Source organism: Egretta garzetta, unplaced genomic scaffold (genome assembly GCF_000687185.1).
Source record: "Egretta garzetta isolate BGI_Z169 unplaced genomic scaffold, ASM68718v1 scaffold637, whole genome shotgun sequence".
NCBI classification, from domain to species: Eukaryota; Metazoa; Chordata; class Aves; order Pelecaniformes; family Ardeidae; genus Egretta; species Egretta garzetta.
Genome location: NW_009260358.1, coordinates 274,830 through 296,849, shown reverse-complemented (window position 1 = coordinate 296,849; position 22,020 = coordinate 274,830). Strand labels below are relative to the sequence as shown.

At 39.5% G+C, this 22,020-nt stretch overlaps 1 protein-coding gene across 1 annotated transcript in view; it reads left to right on the top strand.

Moving 5' to 3' along the window:
• The first annotated feature begins 236 nt into the window (after window positions 1–236).
• Window positions 237–22,020, top strand: part of CCDC39 (coiled-coil domain containing 39) — a 22,586-nt gene continuing 802 nt past the window's right edge. Inside the window, exons 1-17 of the mRNA XM_035898443.1 lie at window positions 237–347; window positions 1,477–1,623; window positions 2,697–2,855; window positions 3,810–3,902; window positions 3,988–4,116; window positions 5,774–5,965; window positions 7,664–7,767; window positions 8,108–8,240; window positions 11,561–11,755; window positions 12,469–12,633; window positions 13,927–14,064; window positions 15,435–15,643; window positions 16,901–17,024; window positions 18,276–18,435; window positions 19,548–19,654; window positions 20,939–21,079; window positions 21,206–21,395. Of these exons, the coding sequence (XP_035754336.1) occupies window positions 237–347; window positions 1,477–1,623; window positions 2,697–2,855; window positions 3,810–3,902; window positions 3,988–4,116; window positions 5,774–5,965; window positions 7,664–7,767; window positions 8,108–8,240; window positions 11,561–11,755; window positions 12,469–12,633; window positions 13,927–14,064; window positions 15,435–15,643; window positions 16,901–17,024; window positions 18,276–18,435; window positions 19,548–19,654; window positions 20,939–21,079; window positions 21,206–21,395 (2,497 nt within the window). The remainder of the gene's footprint in view (window positions 348–1,476; window positions 1,624–2,696; window positions 2,856–3,809; window positions 3,903–3,987; window positions 4,117–5,773; window positions 5,966–7,663; window positions 7,768–8,107; window positions 8,241–11,560; window positions 11,756–12,468; window positions 12,634–13,926; window positions 14,065–15,434; window positions 15,644–16,900; window positions 17,025–18,275; window positions 18,436–19,547; window positions 19,655–20,938; window positions 21,080–21,205; window positions 21,396–22,020) is intronic.

Below are 22,020 nucleotides of genomic sequence, written 5' to 3'. Positions count from 1 at the left end.
TGCAAGGCCTCGGCGATTTTGGTGGTCTTCATGGTAAGCAACGGTACTTAGTGGCAGAGGGGGGTTTGCCACTACCTTTTCTTCTCTCGTCTCGCTAATTCGGGGAGTGTTAGTGTGTACTTCTTACATTTTTTGATTAGTAAGTGCCATGGCTGTGTCTTTATGTAGTCGCAGGTAATGAGTGCTCAACTGAAGATAGTTTCTTGTTGATTCTCGCTCTTAAATAGCTGCAGAAGATGCAGAAAGAAAAAGTAAACCTGCAAAATGAGCTGACTGACTTTGAGGAGCGTATAGAAGCAATGACATCTCATTTGAAAAACGTAAGACAGGAGTTCAGCTTCACCCAGGTAAATGGCTACCTCGAGCAGAACCGTTTTATCAGACAGACCCCTGACCTGAGCATCTTTCTGCGGCTGGTATCCCTATACGTTTTGCCACCTTTGTTAGAGATTTGTCAGGGCTTATCACAGGAAACAAAAGTTAAATTATGTATCTCAGTGATACTGGGTGATGGCCATTAAAAAGACCAAGATCAAATGACTGCACCTAGAAGAAAGCCAAGAATGCATTTTAGAATCCTTTATTAATGGAGACTTCTGTAGATGAAAAGTAGAAGAAAAACAAAACAACAGTGTAATTTATAATCTTTATAATGGTCAAGAGTTAATTGTGGAATGCTAACGAAGAGGTAATTCATGGACGTGAAAAATGAAGTGAGATGGTTAAGGTGCAAGTTTCACTTCTGCTCTGAGTTAATTGGCCAAAATGGGTGGTTCAGATTCCTCAAGACTCCCGTGACAAAGCTGCACACCTTTCAGGTAAAATATCCTAGGTGAAAAAGTCTTAAGAAACTCCCCTGCAGCTGAACAACTTTTTAATTTTTTTTTTTGGTGCTGGAGTCAAGTTTTAATCTGCACATAAAGAAGGACATAGGACATACTAGTCTCATATTTAAGAGAAGCTTCTGGTAAGTAATAGATTTGTTATTATACAAGGAAGAAACGCCCTGTTAAATCACTTTTGCCAGATTGAGTAGACAGTACAGAGTTGCTGCTATAGGCCAGCCTGGTGCTTTTTCATCTCTGCACAAAGCAATAAAATTATTTTTTTGCTGTGCTTCATGAATCTGACATAAAGCTGCTGGTGATCTTGAGACTTGGATTTTGATTTTGAAAGATTAAGATTCTGAATCTTGGGTGAAATATCTTTGAGTTGAGTTTTTAGGGCTATAAATGGTTAATCTGTGGGTATCTGATAGAATATAATGAGGGTGTGTGTATATATATGTATAAAAGAATATGTATATTTGAGATACTAAATCAAAACAATAAAATTCCTCTGAAAATTCCTATACCTACATGACAAAATCATACCATCTCTGACTTGGGATTTAGCTGTATGTAAAAAAGTTGGGATTTTCTTTGTTGATATATGCCTCTTGTTTATTGTAAAAAGCTGAACTTTGTTATTCTCTAGTCTCTTTACAAAGCCAAAGAGAATGAAATTGAAACTGAACAACACTTCAAAGCCCTTGCTGAGAGAGAACATGGACGTCTCAAAAGTGAGCTTAAACGACTGGAAGATGAGATGGTTTCCTTAAGAGAAAAGAAAAACAGTCAAGAAGTAAGGTTTACATTTTTTGTACGAGAACACCTGTATTGCAAGTCGATTTTATGACTTGTCCTCACTTGCACTTACAGATATGATAATATAAGTCAAGAATAGATAATTATAATTAAATCTTACAAACTATAATAAATTATCTGGATGTGCTTTTCCCTGTGTAGGCAACTAAGAGTGACACTAAGGATCTCTTTGCGTAGGCTGGTCGAGACTTAGCAAATGTTAACTAAGTATTGAAAGACTGCAGTTCTTAATGTTCTTAGTGCCAGATACACAGCCACACATCCATATCACCATCTTGTTAATTCTCGCAGGTATTTTCTTTATGGTTTAAAAATTAAATTGTTGGTGGCAAATTTTTTTCCCCACATAAAATAAATCTGGGGCATGATTTTGAGATCAAAAATTTGCTTTACATTTTAAAAAAAAAAAAAGTAATCTAATGCTATCTAATTACAGGTGGGTTTCCGTTTAATAGAACTGTCTCTTTTTTTCTTTCTACAAATAATTTAAATGATGTTTGTTTGTTTGTTTGTTTTTATTTGCTCTCTTTCTTCTCAATAAGTGTCTTTGATCTCCAGTCTCTTGGAATGGGTCGCATGATGAAGGTATCCTTGCTATTCAGTTGGATCCAGATTCTCTCATATCTGTGTCAGGAAGTCTCTTTGCAGTCACGTGCGGCCATTTGTAAACTGATATGCAGGACAAGGATCTAAGAACTGGGCCTTAGTGTGCGAGGGAGAAACCACCCTGTGATGCCTCAGATCGGTTTATTGTGTGGAATAAATATCCCACGTATAAGTATATCTCACCAGAGGTTGACTTTTCTGTTTAAAATTATTTGCATTTTAAGTTTGTGGTAAGTTAACGTCATGTTTCTTTAAGACTAGGATGTGTGTTAGGATTTCTCAAGTATAATACACAGTTAATAAAAAAAGAAAACTAGCAATTCTGTTGACAACAAGATGCATATAAACTTGTTACAGTAGCTTGAACTGGTTGTTTCAATTACTATTCAAAGAAAATATTAGACACTTTATATTAACCCTTTAATTTATCTCTACTTTTATTAGAATACTATAAATAAAACCACTAAGAAGTTGGAAAACTTAAAACAACAGATGAACTGTGATGAGGAAGTTCTGGAAAGCTGGATAAAGGAATCAAATCGTAAAGATAATGATACTATCACAATCCAGAAGTATGCACAACAAGATGAAGGGAAACTAGGAGTAAGTAGAAATGACAGCAATTTTCAGAAACAAAACACTTTGGCTTTTGAAGACTTTCCTATGTTATCAACTTGGGTAAGATGGAGACAAGATTTTGTACAAGGGCACTTTTAAACTGGTTTCCACTTAGCACAACAGTGCAATTCCGTATGAGGTTCATTTTAAAGGTCAGAGAGAACGGCTTTTAGAAGAAGTGAAAGGCATAATTGAAGACATAATTCATCTAGGTAAAATTGAAGTTTGAGTTTTTCTGAGAAAGTGCACAAATGGATAATAAAGTCTGGAAAACACTGCCACTGAATGAAGAGAGGAGTTTCTTCAGACACGCGTGCCAAATATGGACAAATAGTGTAGATTTTCCCATTAGAACTGAATTTGTTAATACTCTCAGAACAAAGTATGGCTATTTCAGTAAAGCTGCCTAGAATAATGAAAGATGGTATAAATAGACACTCAATCACAAGTTCAGGCTTTATAAGGGTTATTTCTCAAGAATAATACTAATTTAGAGATAAGTATCCCTGGTTAATATGCTTTTGAGCCTTTAAACGCAGGGAGGAGAAAACTGATTTTTACTCATTAAATACTTAACCTCAAAACTTTAGCTTATACAAACAGTCTCACTGATATCATTTATGTTGGCCAGTCACACGGCATAGTAGGAAGAGTAAAGTGAAACAGCTGATGCTGAGGATACCAGGTACACATTGATACATGGTGGTGGGTTACTTTGGCCTAGCTCCAGTCTGGTCCCAAGGGCTGACAAGAGATTATGGCCTCTTGTATGATCAAAAATTTGGGAGGTTAGATTCTTAGGGTTTTTTTGATCTCTAAAATACGATAAAATTGATGCCTCACTAATTCCACCCCTAATTATAGCACAGCTTTAAGAATTTATAAGACATTATATATTTGGTTTCAAATGTGTTATATTTTTGTCTCCTTTCATTTTAGGCATTAACCCTTCAAGTAGAAAAGTTGACCACGCAAGCAAATCAGAAGCGCAGAGCTCTTGATAATGAGCTTACAGAAACTATAACGGCTCAGGTTTGTGCTTAAGGTTCTTGAAGATACCTTGTTATAGATGAAATGTTTAAAATTGGAAATCATTGGGGTGCTTTCTTTTAAACAGATAGAGCTTGACAAGACAGCTGAAGATTTTCGCAGAGTTCATCAGGAAAGGCAAGAAGTCATCAGGCAGTGGGAGAATGCAATACAGCAGATGCAGAAAAGGGATCAACAGATTGATCATTGTGCTTTGGTAAAACCGCTATAACTGATCCGTATCAGTATATCAGCCTGCTTTTGTATCTAGGATACTGATAAGAATTTTGCCAGTCACACATAGAATGCTTGGGTCTTTTATATGTTCAGCGTTCTCTTTGTGTTTACCTCTGTGTTGTGGTAAGGTGTTTCAAAGTTCAGATAGTACTGAAATATAATTAGAATTTTAAAATTTATTTTGAAAGCAATATCTCTCAGTGTAAGTAATTGGTGCTCTGCTTGATGCTATGCAAGGTTTAATTTTCAATCTCAAGGTTGCTGGAAAATGCAAAAGCATGCCAGTTTCAGTATTTTCTGTCACCTAAGAATACAAGAAGCAACAAGATGGAGTGTTATTTCTTAGAGTGGAAGGACAGTCAACAGCAAGGAGAGGATTCTGTGTCTGGGACGCAACATAAAAGAGAAAATAGAACACTTATTATTGAAGGAATTAACGTTGCTACCTCTGTGAACTAACATTTACGTCAGATTTATGACAAATAATCACATTATGGTTAAAAATTGGTCCTTAAGTACGTTCTGCAAATGGAGAGAAGTAACAGCACTCCTCTAATAATAAAAAAAAAAACAGATCCTGTGAGGCATTGTGAGTCAGTATTATTTTCTAAAAGATACAGTCTTCATTGGTTTTGTCAGTGTCTTACGCACAGATGGTAGAATGGCAAAAGGTACAAATAACATAGATTTTATCCTGGTTGTGTCAAAAGTGTGAACTCCCCGGAAAGTTCTGCAGGGCAGTAGAACAGATGCACCAGAAAAAGCCTGAAGGATCAGTGTAGAGAAAAAATTTATAAATGTGGATTCCAAAGTAATGATTTTTTTTTTTTGAATTTGGGGGCAGGGGTGTAGCATAATTACAGAGCAGAAATATGGTTGAAACAGGCTTAAGATACAACCCTAAAAAAAATGTAATAGCAGAAAATGACAAGCCAGAAGAAATACTACCAAACAGAAAACATAATGATCTAATTATCTAAAATATTTTGGATTTCATAGTATTTCAGGTCAGAAGATTCCTGCAAAGAACAACCAACAAACAGATATTTAAAAAAACCCCAACAACAACAACAAAACCAACGCAGCTCTGGCCAACCTTCCATATATTAGTAGTCCATAGAACAGTCATACTGAAGCTGTTGTAAACAGATTTTTTTTTTCTTTTTTAACATTAGAACTACAGTATAATTTTCCCAGTAGCTAATGTTTTGCTTAACCTTTCAAAATACACAATTTTCACTGAATAGCTATAAATCTGTCAGCTAAAGTAAGCATCACTACTGTTGGTAATTTTCCTCTTGCATTTCCTCCATTTCAAGTCTATCTGAAGTTTTGTTCACATAGCTATTTTTTCCCCATTCAATCGATCAAAAATTATTTTTATTTCATACAAGTTTATAGGATCATGGTTTTTCTGAAATTATTGAAATATTTTGGAAGTTTCCAATCGAAAAAAATTGCAGTATTTGGTGTTGTGATGTATTAGTGGAGTAAAGTAATTTAAGAACAATGTGATAACTGGGCTGTCTCATGCAAAGAGTAGGCTTAACAGCAACTTATCTTCTGGTTTGTACCCTTTATTAATCTAACGCATCTTAACTAATGCAAGCAAATCTAAAATGTTTTTATTCTGATAGCTAATAGCAGAGGTAAAGCAGGAGATCAGAAAGAAAGAAACTGTGCTGAAGGAGAAGACCTCCTTTTTGGTAAATGAAACTCTCAATAATATGGAATATGAAAAGAAAATTTCTTCAGCTGAACGGGAAGCTACCAGCCTCCGAAATGAGTATCAGACTCAGGATACTTACAGAGTTCAGCTGCAGGATGAGGTAAGGATGACCAAACAGTTCAGAAAAACAGACTGAAACTGCAACTTTTAACTCTCATTTTTGACTAGGTGGAGGAAATACAGGAATCGCATTTGCTTTTCTCTGTTTTTATACTAGGCTCCTAGTAATTCAACAAAATGTCTACTCATGATTATTGGGACCTGAACCCTCAATCCTTTCACTGATAGAGGTGAAGAGATTAGCTTGTATTCTCTGTTGTGTTGGTATAAAATGGATGAATTTTCTCTTACATGGTGTAACACTATTAGGTGCTTCAGAAGGAGGCGTGTCTTGCCATTAGCATACGTAGACTGTGGTATTGTATAAAGATGAGAGAAATTTCTTCTGGACTCCAGACAATTCCTGCCCTGTGCTCTCAGAAGTGAGTCTTGATGGCCCTTGTAGTCAGGTTAAAGTTCTTGTGAGGGGGGAAAAAAACCCAAACTACCCCAAATGCTTTCACATAGGTTTCTGATCAAGAGGCAGTAGGATAGCGCTGCTTGATGCTGTCCATACTTTGTTACTTATATTTAATTTGCACTTAAAGCTGGGACTGAGCTGCACTGCTTGGTTATTTAACAGCCTGCAGAAGTATTTCTAAGGTAATTCAAGTGTCACGGCTCTATTGAGAAGGGATACACTTGTACTACCTGAGTAAGCTTTCTCTTAAGAAGAAAACTTAACATTGGGCCACTGAGCAAGCTTGGTGATTTTTTTTTTTTTTTTTTTTAAAAAACAAACAAACAAACAAACAAATCCCTCCAAAACCACCTGCATCTGCTGTTGCCTTAACTTGGGATAGCTTTTCTGTAGCAGGTGGTTCATAAACTGATACCTTAATTAAACTGTAGGTAGCTCAAACAAGGTGTAGGCTATTAGATTACCCTATAATTCATGCAAACTTGAGGCTTCACAGAATTGGTAGGTTTTCATCTCCAAGCTGTGAGATTCTTGCTTGATGTTTTTCACAATTAATACTACATAATATGATAATGAGAACAGTCTCCCATTGTTAGGTGTTAGAACATCTGTGGTATTCAAGTGAGAAACAAGGAAAGAAACAGGCTTACCGTTTCAGAAACAACTTGTGACCTCCCAGTTTCTCATTCTGGTGCAGAGAGAGACCTGCTGTACATACCCTCGTTCAGGATTCTTCATCTGTAAAAGTGAAAACAATTACGTGATACTGTGAAGACTAATGAGCTACTGATTGTATTCCTATCCTGTTTAGTGACTGCATGCTGTCATGTATTTTTTACCAAATTAAATGTCTGTGTATTTTTGTCACAGTGTTCCTTTATCTATCCAACAAAGTTTGAATTAGAAATATTTGGTAGATATGTAAGGGCATCTGTGTTCACAAAAAAACGCATCAGTCAGCTGCATAAAAACCATGAGTGGAACTGTAAAACCATGGTTCCACTTACACAGATGCTCTTGGAAAAGAGTTGCAGCCCACAGGACCTTCATAATTCATTCTATCTTCTTCATTACTAGGTATTTTGTCCCAGCATTCAGATTATGTAAATTAGCCTGCTGAGTTTACTAACTGTGCCAATTTGCAGCACTTCTAATTTGGAAAACACTGTTAAAAAGAAATTAAATATTTTCCAATAAATAGGTCCCTTACAAGTTTAAATATCCTAGCGTGTACCAAAGTAAATAAGGACTCAGTTGCTCCATTTTGTAATTTATTAGCTGGATGCTTTGAAATCCATTGTGGACAGAACTGCTTCTGATCTAGAGTCTTTGAGAACACAAGTAACCAATCTGAAGAAAGAAATTCAGAAAAAACAAGCCAGGTAAGAAACAGACCTTTTAAAATCTCATTTGTAAAGATTAGTAATACAATCAAATCCTTGAGCTAGCAGAGAACCTTAAATAATGTTGATGATTAAAGCCTCAACTTCCTGGTTATTTCATGTCCTGCATAGTTTCTGGCACTGGGCAATTTAGGAAATACTCCTGAGTAATCCTTGTTTTTAAAGGGCGTGAAAAAATCAGTTAGGGCCTTGGTTAGCATAGGCTAAAGTTCAGCCTGCTTCATTAGGCAGCTGCTCAGGAGGGTATGCTGTGGTATGTTTTGGCAGTGTTGTATATGCAACATATATTTAACTTGTTAAATCACGTACTTTTGTTTAGATTAAGCTTTCTTAAAGAAAAAAATGCAAGTCTTTCCAGTAAGCTGAAGCTTGTGACTGAGGAGACACTCAGTTCAGAAGATAAAGCTTTGAGGATGGAAGAAATGCTGAAGGAAGAAGAAAAAATTGTCAAGGTAAAATGTTTTTCATGGTTTCTGCAAAGGAGGATTCATTTGAATTTGCAAGGTCTATCTAGAACAAACACTTATGGATTAAAATGGAACAAAAGGAGGATTCATTTGAATTTGCAAGGTCTATCAACAAACACTTATGGATTAAAATGGAACGTAAGTATTAATACAGCATGTTGCTGTTTCATCAAACGATGAAGTAACGTGCACGTAGATACATCAGTATCTGTGCTGGGAAACCTCTGGAAGAAAATAAGTGGTCCTAGTAATTCAGAAGGTGGTGTCCCTGTATATTAACATAAGATACTGGAACTGTCATTGTGGAGATCAGATCTAAAAGCAGTGTTCTGACTGCATCAGGGCACCGAACAGGGCATTTACCTCTGACATCAGCTAGCAGCTGCTTACAACTTCTTGGCTAGACTGAAATCAAAAGTTATTTACTGGAACGTGGCAAATTTTATTATAAAGATATAGTAATGTTTTGCTTCTGCTTTGTAGCAATACTGAAAAATTTCAAAATTTGTATTTTGCTTGGCTCTTTTGGAAGTTTGTGTCTAAAATTCTGGTATATGTGCTGCTGAGGAGCACGGGCCCTTGAACTTTTATCAGTTTCCCACCAATAAGGCTGTTCAAGAGTGGGGATCTTGTCAGGGTGACTTTTTCACTGAAAACATCTTGGCTTTAGTAAAACACCACCAAAACCTGCAAGGAGCTATGATTTTGGCAAACTGGGATTAAAAAAGATTTCGAAGTCTTTTAATCAGATCTGGCTGGCCTAGTCTCCTCTTCGTTATTTTTAATTCTACTGCATGGTACTCTGACACATCTAACTTGTTGTGGACTATTAAATAATTACTGGTTCACTTCAGATTTCATTTTCATGACAAAGATTTTGATCTGAGAAGTGGCATGTACAAGCTGTAATATGGTGACTGTTTTTTTAACATGTCTAATAATACTTTTTTTTTTTTTTTTTTTAAATTCAAACCCCACTTCTTTTGTTGCAAATTAAGTATAGGATAATGAATTAGGATTTTTTTCCTTCATCTGATGAACTGCAAAGGGCTTTTGACAAAATGCAATCACCTGAACTTTCCCACATTTCAGAAAATGTTTCTACTATTTTGTTACTAATTAAAGTATTTTACTACTTAGCTGGTAACTGAACTTGACACTTTTTTTTTTTTTTAACCTTTTATTGGACAGTTGAATATTGGATATACTGCAGCCGCCTTTACTGTGAAATGACCAGGTTAAATTACTGTGGCAGCAGCTGTTCCCACACAAGTGACAGCAAAGTTGTATCTGGGCATACCACTGTATACTTTTTTTTCCTATTTTGTGTTTCCTGTAGCACGCATGCAGTAGATTGGGTGTTATTTTTCAAACTTACTAACTCCACAGACATTAACTGTACACTTTAAATACGCATACAGAAACTAGAGAGGGGATGTCTATACTTTATAGAGTTTCTTAAATTCCAGGCCATACCAACTGTTTTGGTTTTTCAGATAATTTGAAAACAAGTTGTAATGATATAACATTTCATTAAAATGAAAACCTTATTTGCTTCCCCTGAAGACTGTTAGCAGGGTGGCTAAACCATTGGCAGGGTTTCTTTACTTGTGTCTGTGGCGGATAACCTAAGATGACATTGAGCTTGGCAGCTCCACAGCTTCAGGGTAATATTTTAACTAGGATGAACTGTTCTTGAACAATGTCTGTAATGTATTAGTCAGAAGCATGCTTTCCATCACCATTAGACACACATGGCTATTTGCTGCATCTATTAATTTACTGTGAAGAGATATTTACAGGAACAATGCGGATGAAATGTCACCATTTGGTGCTTTAGTTCTGTGATACCTCTCCCTCTTCGATCTGTGGCAAAATACTGTTGCACAGAGAAGCTTATTGAATATCTTATCTTTATTAACAACCTCACTTAAAGGCAGAGAAACAATTTCTATTAAATAAATGAATTTAGATATGCAAGAAAGACTACAAAATGAAGATCAAATCGTGATCCAGTTTTAGTAGACGCATTCATCGTTGTCATTAGCTTCAGAAATACCACTAGGAATTGGGCACATGCATAAAACCCGTTTACTTCTGAAATCAAATTCCTTTGTTCAGGAGTGATCCAAAGCCCACTGACATCGGTGTGAAATGCTACAGGCTGTATCGATTTCATATTCAACTTACACCTGCATTTTACTTCAGAGTTTTGGATTTGGAGTTGCACTTACAGCAAGTTCAACTACAAAAAATTCTCTTTGGCAGAATGTAATTATGCACGCTCAGAGAAGGAGCTAAGGTATCTTTCACCGTTAGTAAAGCCAGCAAGATGGTTTACACACAAATTTCACAATGTATACACATAAAATCAAGAATAAGCACATTTTTAATCAACGTAGAAAAGTGAAGGTGTGTTGCCGTATTAATTTAAATGTGCATCTTCAAACTTTGTACCAGACTTGGGCTAAACGTAAATGGGTGTTTTGGAACAGGACTGTGATGCCACGCCACTCGATTTGGAGATGTACCTTACAGGAAACTGGCATTGCTTTGAGCTATGGAAGGGCTTGGCTTATTTTGGGTGGTGGTGGGGAGCAGGTAGAAAGAGGGAGGGAAAGAATGAAGTTGTCTTACTTGGTAGGGTTATAAAAAGAAAATAATCTCAATTTTGTTTGTTTTCAGTACATTTCAGGATGCCTGAAATGGTCAGCATTGTCTTACCGTACCAGACCCTACTAAAACCTCATTTCCTGCGCTGACTTAGGAGTTAATGGCAGCTTACCTCTGAGAACAAGGAAGTGATTTTAAAATGTGTAATTAATTTTTCAAACAAAATTATTCCAACTTATATAAACACACATACATGTGCATACACACAGAGTTACAGACTTTATTTAAACCATTGGAAAGCTTTGTATTATATTTCTCTGTAATATATTTGTATTATATTCACATATACTGTCATCAGTCAGGAGCATTATTTTTTTTTTTTTTTTAAAGGATGACAGGAATTTAGTTTTCTGAAAGGCTGAAAAGAGTAGCATTCCCATAATGGGGAAAAAAGAAAAGTCATGTAATAGTAGGGTAGGATCCAAGCTGGAAAAAAAATTACTTTCTCTTTAAGTCAAAGACTTTTCTTGCCAACCATTTTGAAGACCTATGAAATTGTGTGTTAATAGTAATGGATATAGCATTGAAGTTTATTAATCTTCCTATATATGATTAATAAAGGCAAATAATTCCTCAGAAATTACTTCTTATGTGAATAATTATTTACTACTTAATGATTAATTTGTCACCAGGAAAAAGAAACAGAAATGAACCAGTTAAAAGAACTACTTTTCAAGAAGACTCAAGAGTTAAAGGTGCAGAAGGATAAGGAGAAGTGTGTTGTAGCAGAAATTGAGGGAGGTCGAACATCGCTTAAAAATCTGAAGAGTCGACTGCACAGACTCGATGCAGATGCATTAAAGCAACAAGAATTAATATATAACCAGGTAAAATATTAATGAACTTTCATACTATGATTGTTTCTTGGGTCTAATGAGAGTAAATTGCTTGAGTTCTGCAATCATTGTCAATGTCTTGCCATTTTGGAGATGCCATGGAGTATAATTTGAAGTCTGTATTTATTTCTGTCTCTAGATGTATTGATAAAATTGAAGTAACTGAAACTTGCTACAGTATTACCTACATTAGGCACTTGTGTATTTCATTATTTTTTGGATTTGCTGCTTTTCCCACTAATTTCTCAAATCAGTTCTTTACTTTGATCCCTCTGAGCCACGGACACCTCCGGGTAAATTTTTAAAGCAATACAAGAGGTACATGCCAAAATCCGGTTATTTAGTAATTGGATTTTGTGCATATTTCCAATGCAGCACTTTGAAAATGTTGCTCTTTTGTATCAGCATCCGCTGGTAACAGCAAGACGGCAACTCCAGTGTAAGCCTCCCTACAGCACACTGTGCTGAGCGCGCTTTGTTACTCTTCTAGAAGATTACTCCTGCACCATCGCTGCACATCAGTCGTCTAAGAATATTTTGCTAATGAGGTCTATAAGCCATAAATTATTATAAAACAATAGCTTAATTGGGTGACTGTCCTAAAGCCAACATTCAGATCCAAGTTTATATCCAGTGTTTTAGCTTTATAGGAAGGCTATAATTGCTTATCTCAGACTATTAATTATCTTAAATTATTTTAACAGGATTTTTATATTCAGCAAGTACAGAGACGGCTGTCACGGTTAGAAGGAGAGGTTAATGCAGATGAAAAACAAGTTTTGGAAGCAAAAGTTGCTGAACTTAAGAAAACCTTAGAAGAAAAGAAAAATGCATATGATATTTTACATGCGCAGCACAAGAAACTTCAGGTAACTTCTTCAGACTATGAGGTTGACTGCGTAACATCTAGAAACCTCAGTGAATTAAGTAGAATTGGGTCTTATCAATTAATAACTTGGTATTAGATTAAAAGATATCTGAATTCTGTGTAACCTGAGTGAAAAAATTCATACGTTCCCAGAAAAATAGGTCATTGCCACACAACTGGGGCACCTTAGCAGGGAGACAAGCACTGAAATGTTGGAAAGGCGAGCCCAGCTTTTGTGTCAAGGAGTGACTGACTGCTTACACGTGTCTGAATTTATCTTTAGGACTGTGTAGAAATAGGAGAATGTTAATCTGTGCTGCTACTATATTTGCTTTTATATTTGTCATAAAATTGTAAGTACAGTTGCATTTGAGATTGTACAAAGTAAAATTACTGAAGGCGCAGTGTTTGAGTTAGCTGGCCCCATCCTGATGCGTGATTCAGAAATACTATTTTTCTGTCTTTATTCCCATGTGAGAATTTTGCATATATGTGCTTGTTCTCTGGTTTTCCGCTATTCGGTGGCCATCATTAATTCTCTAAAAAAACACACTTACCTTTCTTGTAGATATGAACAGGTCGGCTACTCTGTAGCCAATTGATAATTTCCTATTATAAGAAACGTATTTGTTTGTTAATCACTGTATCTTAGCACGTTTTGAAAGCTCTCTTCAAAGAGAAACCATATAAACATGAAAGTCAGGTTTTTAATAACATCACAACTGGCTTCTCAAAGGGATAGTTAAGAAAAAATTCAATTAATTTACTGAGGGGAAGAAACTGCTTCTAGGAGAGCCCTTTAACTGGAGATCCATGCAATAACAAGGTTTAATGTTGGGCAACTGATGCCCACAGTGCAGTTTTGAGGAGATGCAAGACTTGAGCAGTGAGTATAATCAAACACTGGAACACTCCTCCAGGAATTTATTCATACTCTGCAGTATTATCCAAGACAGATGGTTTTAGATGAACTATGAATATCAAAGATTTTTTTTTTTATCTAGACCAAAATACATGATTATATTAGACTTGCCTTCTTAGCTGAAAGATCTATAGTGTATAAATAACAATTGCTGCACTCCCAATAAAACGAGGAACGACATTAATATTGCAGCAGCCCTCTGCATGAGGACTGCAATGTTCTCAGCGCTGTTCACAGGGCAGCATATGGACACAAGATGATGATGGTTCCTGGTTCCAGGGCTTAAAAATGTCTCTTTTAAAATGAACTCGTAGCTTTTGGTGCAAACTACATTCACTGAAATAAATTAAACACAACTTAATTTGGAAACAGAGCGATGTCCATTTCCTCAAGAGAGCGATGGATAAGACAGGAGAAGAAACGAGCGGTGTGATGATCAAGATAAACGAACTAAATCTTTTCAATGAGAGATCGGATCAGGAGTTAAAAAAAGCTAAAGCCATTAAGCAGGTACAGTATTATTTTTCAGCCGTGCTAATATGGGACACGTTTGTTTGTTTTTTAAAACACATGAACTCATGACTCGATCTGAAGGCTGCTGTCTGCCTCCCACAGTGCCACGTCATTATATCCTTAAGAACCCCCTTTGTAGTTTCTTGACCTACACCTTCCTTCCCAGATTTTGAAGTCGCTTCATCCCTACTGTCTTATGAGGCAAAAGTGTTGCTTGTGCTGCGTATGCAGCATAAAGTTTCTTCGGGTTATCAATTTAATCACACATTACTTATACCACAATATCCACCTGGTCAGTGTGTTTTTTTTGTTTTTTTTTCCTGAGAAACAATTGCCTTTAAAATAGCAAATAGCCTTGCTGTTCAAGGACATCTTTACCTAGCACTGGATTTTTATTCTCAAGCTGTGATGCCAACTATGTTTGGCTCAGTTTTGTTATTAAATTGCGGGACTTTTCCCAGCAGATGGTTTGGCTCTATCTACATTCCAATTTAAGGTATTAAAAATAAAATGGAAGTCTTTCTCCCTGTATTTTGACAAACAGAAAAAAGTGGTTCCCAGTCCTCTAATTACTGCACATTTTCTCCTGCAGTAAGCTTTAGCCTTCCTAAAAGCAGCACTAAGGGAGTGGAACAATGCAGGGTCTAAGTAGCGGGGGGAAGTTTTGCTGTGGACTTAACTGGTGTGCCAGCTCCTCAGCGGAAACTTGCCCTAACCTGGACCTTTTCTTTGGGGATGAAATTCAGGGAAACGAAAGAAAGAAGCTGATGGCATAAAGGAACTCAGAGAAGAAATGGTACAGAGTTTGGGATCCATAAGAGAGGTTTTTTGGGGTTTTTTTTTAATGATTCAAAGTGTTTGCATGCTAATGCAGTTCACCACTCACTGCTTTTGAGGAGTTTTGGTGTATATAAACTTGCTCGTATAACAAGGTGACTTGGGACGTGTTCTAGGTTCTGTAGGTCTACAAGACAGTTGCAGTGGTTCAAGTGAGATATTAACTGCTTCAGGAAGTTCCTTGCAAGGTCTGCTTGATTTCTTTGAAACCGCCTTTATAGTCTTACCATTCCTAACGCTAACCACAAGAAAGTTGTAGACGGAAAAGTTTAACAATCAGTAACTCAGGCTGAATTAGAAAGTCTGAGTTTGTATAAAACCATTCAGGAAACAGTCTACCCCGGTCGCACACACCAGGTAAACTGTTAGCAAATGTGAGGATGTTTTTAAATGCAGAGCAAAATAAGTCTTACAGCTGTATGCATAAAAGATGGATGCTTTATAAAGAACATCTGAACTTATTAACTGTTACAAATATCTTAACTAAAAATGATGCTTTCTGATTTTGAGACTGTTTTGGTATTTATTAGGAGATGATGGTCGAAGATAACCTCTTAAAACTAGAACTGAACCGTCTTCGAGATACTCTCTGTAATAAGACAGAGAAAGTTCTAACACTGGAAAAACAAAAATTGGAGTTAAAGAAAGCCATAGCAGAAAGAACTGAGGAAATTAAGATTCATAAGGCAATGCTGGAGTCCCAGATAAGACTTGTGGATCAGGAACGGCAACGCATAAGGTAACTGTTCTTACAGAAATTAAACTTGTAGCTTTTCCTGAGCATATTTTACATGGGGATGTACTGAAAAAGAGAAGCATTTTACCCATTTCCACCAGTTAGAGAAATCGAGGATGAACTAATCTTGCTCAGACTTCTGTACTGAAGCAGGCAAGGCCAGCAAGCGATCCCTTCTCTGAAACCCAGCCTCCAGCTCCACCGACCCGGTGAGCAAGGGGGTCCTGTTTGTTGTTAGCGAGGATCCTCTGCAGGCCGAGAGGAAGCCTCAGCTGCAGGCATCTTCCTAAAGTAAAGGTCCCGTGCATCTTTCAGATTGTTCAGGAAATGTGAAATCGGTGTCAGGCATGACAAAATATTTGAAATGGAAAAGTTGCTTTTCAAGAGGGTTTTCTCCCAACTGCTGGATAAAACTGCGATTTTGTTGACTCATCCAGCATCTCTGTTTGGTCTGGGGTTTTTTGCCTTTTTAACAAACGAGCTCTCTGTTACACATCCTATATAACAAAACTAAATCTTCCGAATTATGTGTGTACCCTCTTAGAAAGCAACCATATATGAAATAATTTCTCCCTGCTGTAAGAATCGGCGCAAAGTATCGGGGACAGTTTTAGCTCTGAGATCCCAGTATCTATATCCAGCCAAAAATCAACACTTCAGCAGCTGAACTGCTGAAATCTGGCAGGCTTTTTATTCACTCCTCTGCTAACCACACCCCGCACAATAGGAAATTAGAGTGATTTAGTGTGACTAAAGCTTAACTGCTCACCCAGAGCGCAGACTGTGTGGCTTTTTCCCTTTGATAATTACACAGCTAATTGATACTTCCCTGTAATTTGATTTGGGGTTGTTGCCTACTGTTGCTTACGCTCATCTAGTAGGGGCAATATTAAGATAATATCAGCAGGAGGCAGCTTGTGCAGCTGGAGGATTTAAATGCCAAACCTTTAAAAAATTTTTGGGGAGGACTGTGGCGCAGCCTCCCAGGATGCAGTGGGCTGGAATAGGAAAATAAATCTGATGCGGTGAGAACTGCAAGGGAAGCGTAGGTAACCAGAAGGTTGGATGACTGAGGCTGGGAGGACACTGAAAGCAACAAAACCCAGTAGCGGCACAACCAGAGCCCTGCCTGCCTCTGGTACGTGGGCAGGCTGCGGGAACCACGCCAGTAATTGCAACGGCTCGAACAAGAACTGCCCGCGCAATGCTACCAGGCAAACGCTTTCTCAACCCATTTATTCTTTTCTCAAAATAAATCAGTGCTGAATTTCAAGATCGCCTAAATAAAATCGATAAACTGAGATGCAGATACGAAATTCTTACTGTTGTCATGATGCCACCTGAAGGAGAAGAGGACAAAACTCTTACCTACTATGTAATTAAGGTATTTTATTAAGATAATGCGTTATAATTCAAGTGTTTAAGCTATAGATTTCCCTGGGCTCTAGTCACGTAACTAAGGCAGCCTCCTTGCCTACTGCTTACTTTCAGTCTGACTGCTTTACGCTGTCTGGCGCTGTCGGTTGTCTGACCGATACAGCAATTTCACATCGATCTCTGCGGTCAGGCCGAAGGCAGTGCAGCTCTGATTTTGAGCTGTTTGAAAAATTTCACTTCAGTGCTCATTTATTGACAAAGCCACAAGAAGTGCTGGTCACGTGGTAGTCCATTATAAACTCCCACCAGGTTTATCACAGCCTCGCATGATCTCAAATTCTTCCACCCTTCAGAGTTATTTTTTTAGGTATTTATTTCGCCACGTGGTGTTCAAACCTTGAAGAATGTCAGCTTTCCCCTTTTGGTATCAATCACCTATGCCTGCTTCAGCTTGTCATTGCAGGGGGGAATCAGACTTTATCCCTAATGCAGTACTCTGATTCTGGAACAAAAATCTATTATTTCTGATCTCCACAAATTCTCTGATTTCCTGTTGAAACAGAAATGCTTCTAGCTGTGCTCTTGGCTCTGAAGTCCATCTTTTTCGTGTTAAATTTCTTAATGATGGTGTTTCTGCCACCGTGAGATCCAGCACAGCAGAGGACCCTTGGCAAAACCCCTGCGGTCGCTGTGGGTGTGCACCCTCTACAGCTGTGGAGGTTTCCACTCCCTCAGATTTTCTCAGGGGCTGCAGAAAACGCGCCCCTTCACCGGCTGCGGTTCTTAAATCTCCCAGAGCAGGTGAATAAAGACTTCCGAGCGAGTAATTCCCAGACAAACTGGCTGACTCTAACCCTCGCAGTAGCTTTATAAAAGAGCACCCTCAACTCCTACTGGGGTTTTGTGGGTGAAGGAAACTGATGTGAAGCCTGTGCTGCTGTTCGCAGTGGCAGTGCAAGGGCGGAAGCTGCTTTGTGCAGAGTGTGGGTGCTGCTAATCAGGACTTGGTGAAGGCAGAGCCCGGTAATGAAAGGCACGTGGATAAAATACCTCAAAGAATTTCCAGTACCATAAAGAATTACTCCGCCCGGTTACCGAGTAACTCCAGTCTCAAGTCAAGCCTGACAACTCGCATAAGCCCCGTACCGACTTAGGATTCCAACCCCCAAATGTTGCAGGTGGTTTTTTTCTGTGTAAGTAAGTGTCCTAATATTTTCGGTGTGAGTGCAGTCACCTAAAATACCCGTTTTATTTCCAGGCTGCCCAGGAAAAAGAAGCACTTCAACGTGAAGGTGATGATTTAGATGCAAAGATCTGCAAAGCTGAAAAAGAAATTGTAGCTCTGGAAAACACTTTGTGCGTGCTGAATAACTGCAACAGCAACTTCCGAAACTCCTTCAAGGAAGTCACCGAGACGAGTAGGTAAAATAGAAATTGCTCTTTGCTGTGTGAGGTGCGGATGAGGGTAAAACTCAGGTACATGGTGGGGAAATGCCATGGCAGAAAAGACTGAATCACGGAGAGAGACACGAAACTGATGGCAGCAAACGCTACTGCGAGCAGTTCGTCAGAATACGCACAGAAGAAAGCGCGGTAAGGCGTAATTAATAGTTATGTTCTTACATCTGATTTATGTGAAATTCTGCAAGCCTGTATGAATTTTGTGAATGGTCACGAGTAGGAGCATTCAGACAAGGCAAAGCATAAAGACTGTTACTGGGGGGGGGGGGAATTACTGGGAGAAAGGCGTGCCCGCTGAAGTATGTAGGTCTGGCAGATAAAGCTTTGCACGTACAAAAAGCACGGCTTTCTCCGTCGTGCTGCATCGCGCACAGCTGCCAATTCCAATTCCAGCCGCAGAACAAGCTGTGCCGCTGCTGAGCCAGCCTGGGCACTAGGCTGTACCCGCAGCCACTCCCCAGGCAGCTGAGGTACAGGTACGCAGAGCCCTCGCTCCGCCAGCGCTGTCTCCAATTTGCACATGGAAGGGGGGGAGGTGGTAACCTGTCACCTGGGAAAGCGATGAGGAAGAGTAAAACTTAAGCTGCACTATCTCAGTGTAGTGTCAGCAGACTTTAAAACACAGGACTCCCTAACTACAAGCTTTGGATATTGGAAATGCCTCGGAGATCTGGAAAAGACCTTCTGTTTGCGATGCCGCTTAGACTTCATAAGCTTGCTCTTCTTCAGTGCAACTTTTGCATATAAAAAGCATCACCACGAGAAATTACATAAACTTAATTTCTAGAAGATATTTGATTACTTTTGTGCCCTCTGCTGGCGCTGGAAACAGTAGCTCTTAAATCATCCCCTTGCACAAAGCCAGTCACTTTTCCGCAGTGATTTGGAATTAGTCGCAGAGTATTTAAAAAAAAAAAACCCCTTAAACGCTGAGGTCTCTGTACTACTGCTGGCCCTAAGCAGTTGTACTCCATGGTGCAGTTACTTTAGAGTGCAACTTTAAAGTGAAACTTGAGTTGTATACGCTGCTTGTCCGGCGTTAACACTGCCTCGTTGTTTGGGACCGCAGGTGAGGAGTATGAGGAGAAATTGAGACTAGAGGAGGAGAAAAGGGCAGCTGATGAAAAATACAGATACAAGCGAAGACAGATCAAGGAACTTCAGGAAAATCTCCAGGTAAAAATACAGCAAAAGTTCCGCTTGGACAGACAAGGCTCGGCACATAGCAAAACCCTGCAAGCTCTCCTGTGGAAAGAACAGGAAACTCTGGGACAAACTTTTGTCCGTTCTTTTGTATTCTATGCATTGTATGAATGAATATGGGGCTTGTTTTTAGAAGGCTCTACCTCTCCTTTCAACAGAATCGCGTGCTTATTTGGATTTTCTTGAATGACGGTGAAACTTCAGACTCGTTAGTCGCACGCAGGTGCGCCCTGGCAGGCTCTGTTCTGGCACCCAAGCCCTTCTGGTTTTGTGTGGCACACACCACGTATTGCGTAGTGCTGTCCAGTACTGCAGAGACTAAAATCCACACCTCTTGCGTCCTCTGGCATCTGGGGCCCAGGAGGGGCCCAGGAGAATACTTCCCAGTTTATTAGCAGTTTAAGCAGGATTACCTTAGCTCCAGCCAGCTAGCTGACTCTGTGCTTAGCAGGCGGAGCGCTAGATGCAGGTCAGGGGCAGCGTGTGTCCAGGCTCCACATCCAGGACTTACTCTTGGTTCTCCTTGTTACCAAGAACCCGCTTGGCCCTGAAGAAAGCCCACCCTGCACCTCTGACGTGTGGCACTTTAGTTAAGCTCTTCCTAGGCAGACGCAATCAGAGGCACCCTGTTATACCCCAGGTGGTGACTCTAAGCCCTGAGGCACTGGCTGCAGGTCAGCCGACGTTCCCCTTGCTTGTTCTGCCACCCCAGGACACACGCCTTACTTAAGAAATAGCATCTCCCAAATTAGGGAAGAGGGACACAGACACAGATCTTCATCAGGGAGTAAGGCCTAGGGTACGCTGAGGTGTTCAGGCATACCCCTTCCTGCCTTTGCATTTATTTAAAAAATAAGTAACAGAGCCACCCTCAGGCAGCTGATTTTATTCATTCCAGTCAAAGGTATCGCTCTCTTCCCACAGGACTCTGTGTTATTTTTCTCGGGATAGCCTGCACTGGTGAGTTGGTACTGTGCCAAGTAAACTGTTTGCGGGCACTGCTCGGAGGCACCCCCAGGAATACACACGGATAACTTCAGTAGTAGTACCTAAGTTACTGCTGGTCCCTTCTTACCCAGGTACTTCTCCACTGACCAGGCCGGCACAGGCCTGAGCTGTGCTAGCGTCGGCACCAGCTGCTTGAGCTACATTCCCAAACGAGTAGCAGGAACAGACCCTCCCGCCCTGTGATAGAGGAGGTGAAAGGACACCAGAAGGGCTTCATAAACTAAAACTGCTGTTGAAATGAATTTGCAGAGCATGGAAAAAAATGTTGATGCGGTGCTGCAGCAGGAGGCCCTCTTCCAAGAGCAAAAGAAGGAAAAACAAGCCCTTGTTTTGCAGCTGAACAAAGACATAGCAGAACAGAAGCCAAAACTAGAGAGGGTTATAAACCAGGTCAGTGTATGCATTGGCGACACCTCCTAACGTGGTTGGGGGAGACAGAGTAGCGTTAAATCCTCGGACTTTAAACTCGGCAGGTTTCTGGTAATGGCAATGCTTGAAAAATATTTGTGTTAAAAGTGTTCCAGGCTATCCAGAGAAATTCAGTCTCTGAAGAAAACTAAAACAGAAACGCAGGAAGAAAGAGACATTGATCTTCGCCAACTGCAAAGCTTCAACAGAAACGTCGACGGGCTGTTAGCCGCTGTGCTGGAGGCAAACCCCGAGCTGACCGTGCCTTTCCGGCTGCGCTTCCAGCAGGTGAGCTTCAGTTAGCTGCTTCCGAGGGCACCAAACCCTAGCTTCTACCAGGTAAGTGCTAATAATGGTTGTTTTGGCTTTGGGTTTGGTTTTTTTTTTTTTTTTAAAGAGCAAAGCAACAAAATTAGCCCCCAAATGTCAGAATTTCTCCCTCCTGAAGGTCTTCTCCACCTTGTCTCTGCTTCCTGAACACTCTGCAAAAACTTTCTCCGTATTCTCTCCCACCTTTACTAGATTTTTCTAGCACACAGTTAAGTTTACCTCTGCATCCATCACCATTTAAAACTAACTACAGAATAATCACACTTACTTTTGCTAATTGTGCTCTAATTTAATTAAAAAGTGGTTTCACGTCATAAAAGCACAAGTTGGAGCTCCAGCCACATAGGCAGCATGGGGTAGCGTGAGCTTCCTTTCCTAATTATAAACTAATAAAACGCATTAAATTTACCGGCCCCCTTTCCCCCTCTTCCCCACCTTTCAGCTCCTGCTGGGTGTAAGGCCGTGGAGCGGTTGCGGGCTGATGCGGCTCCCGGGGGTTCTGGAGCTGTTGGGGCAAGGAGGGTCGGCGAGGATGGTGGCCGGGGCCCTTGCCCGCAGTAGCCGCTGCTGCAGGGTGGGTTGGCGCAAGGCCG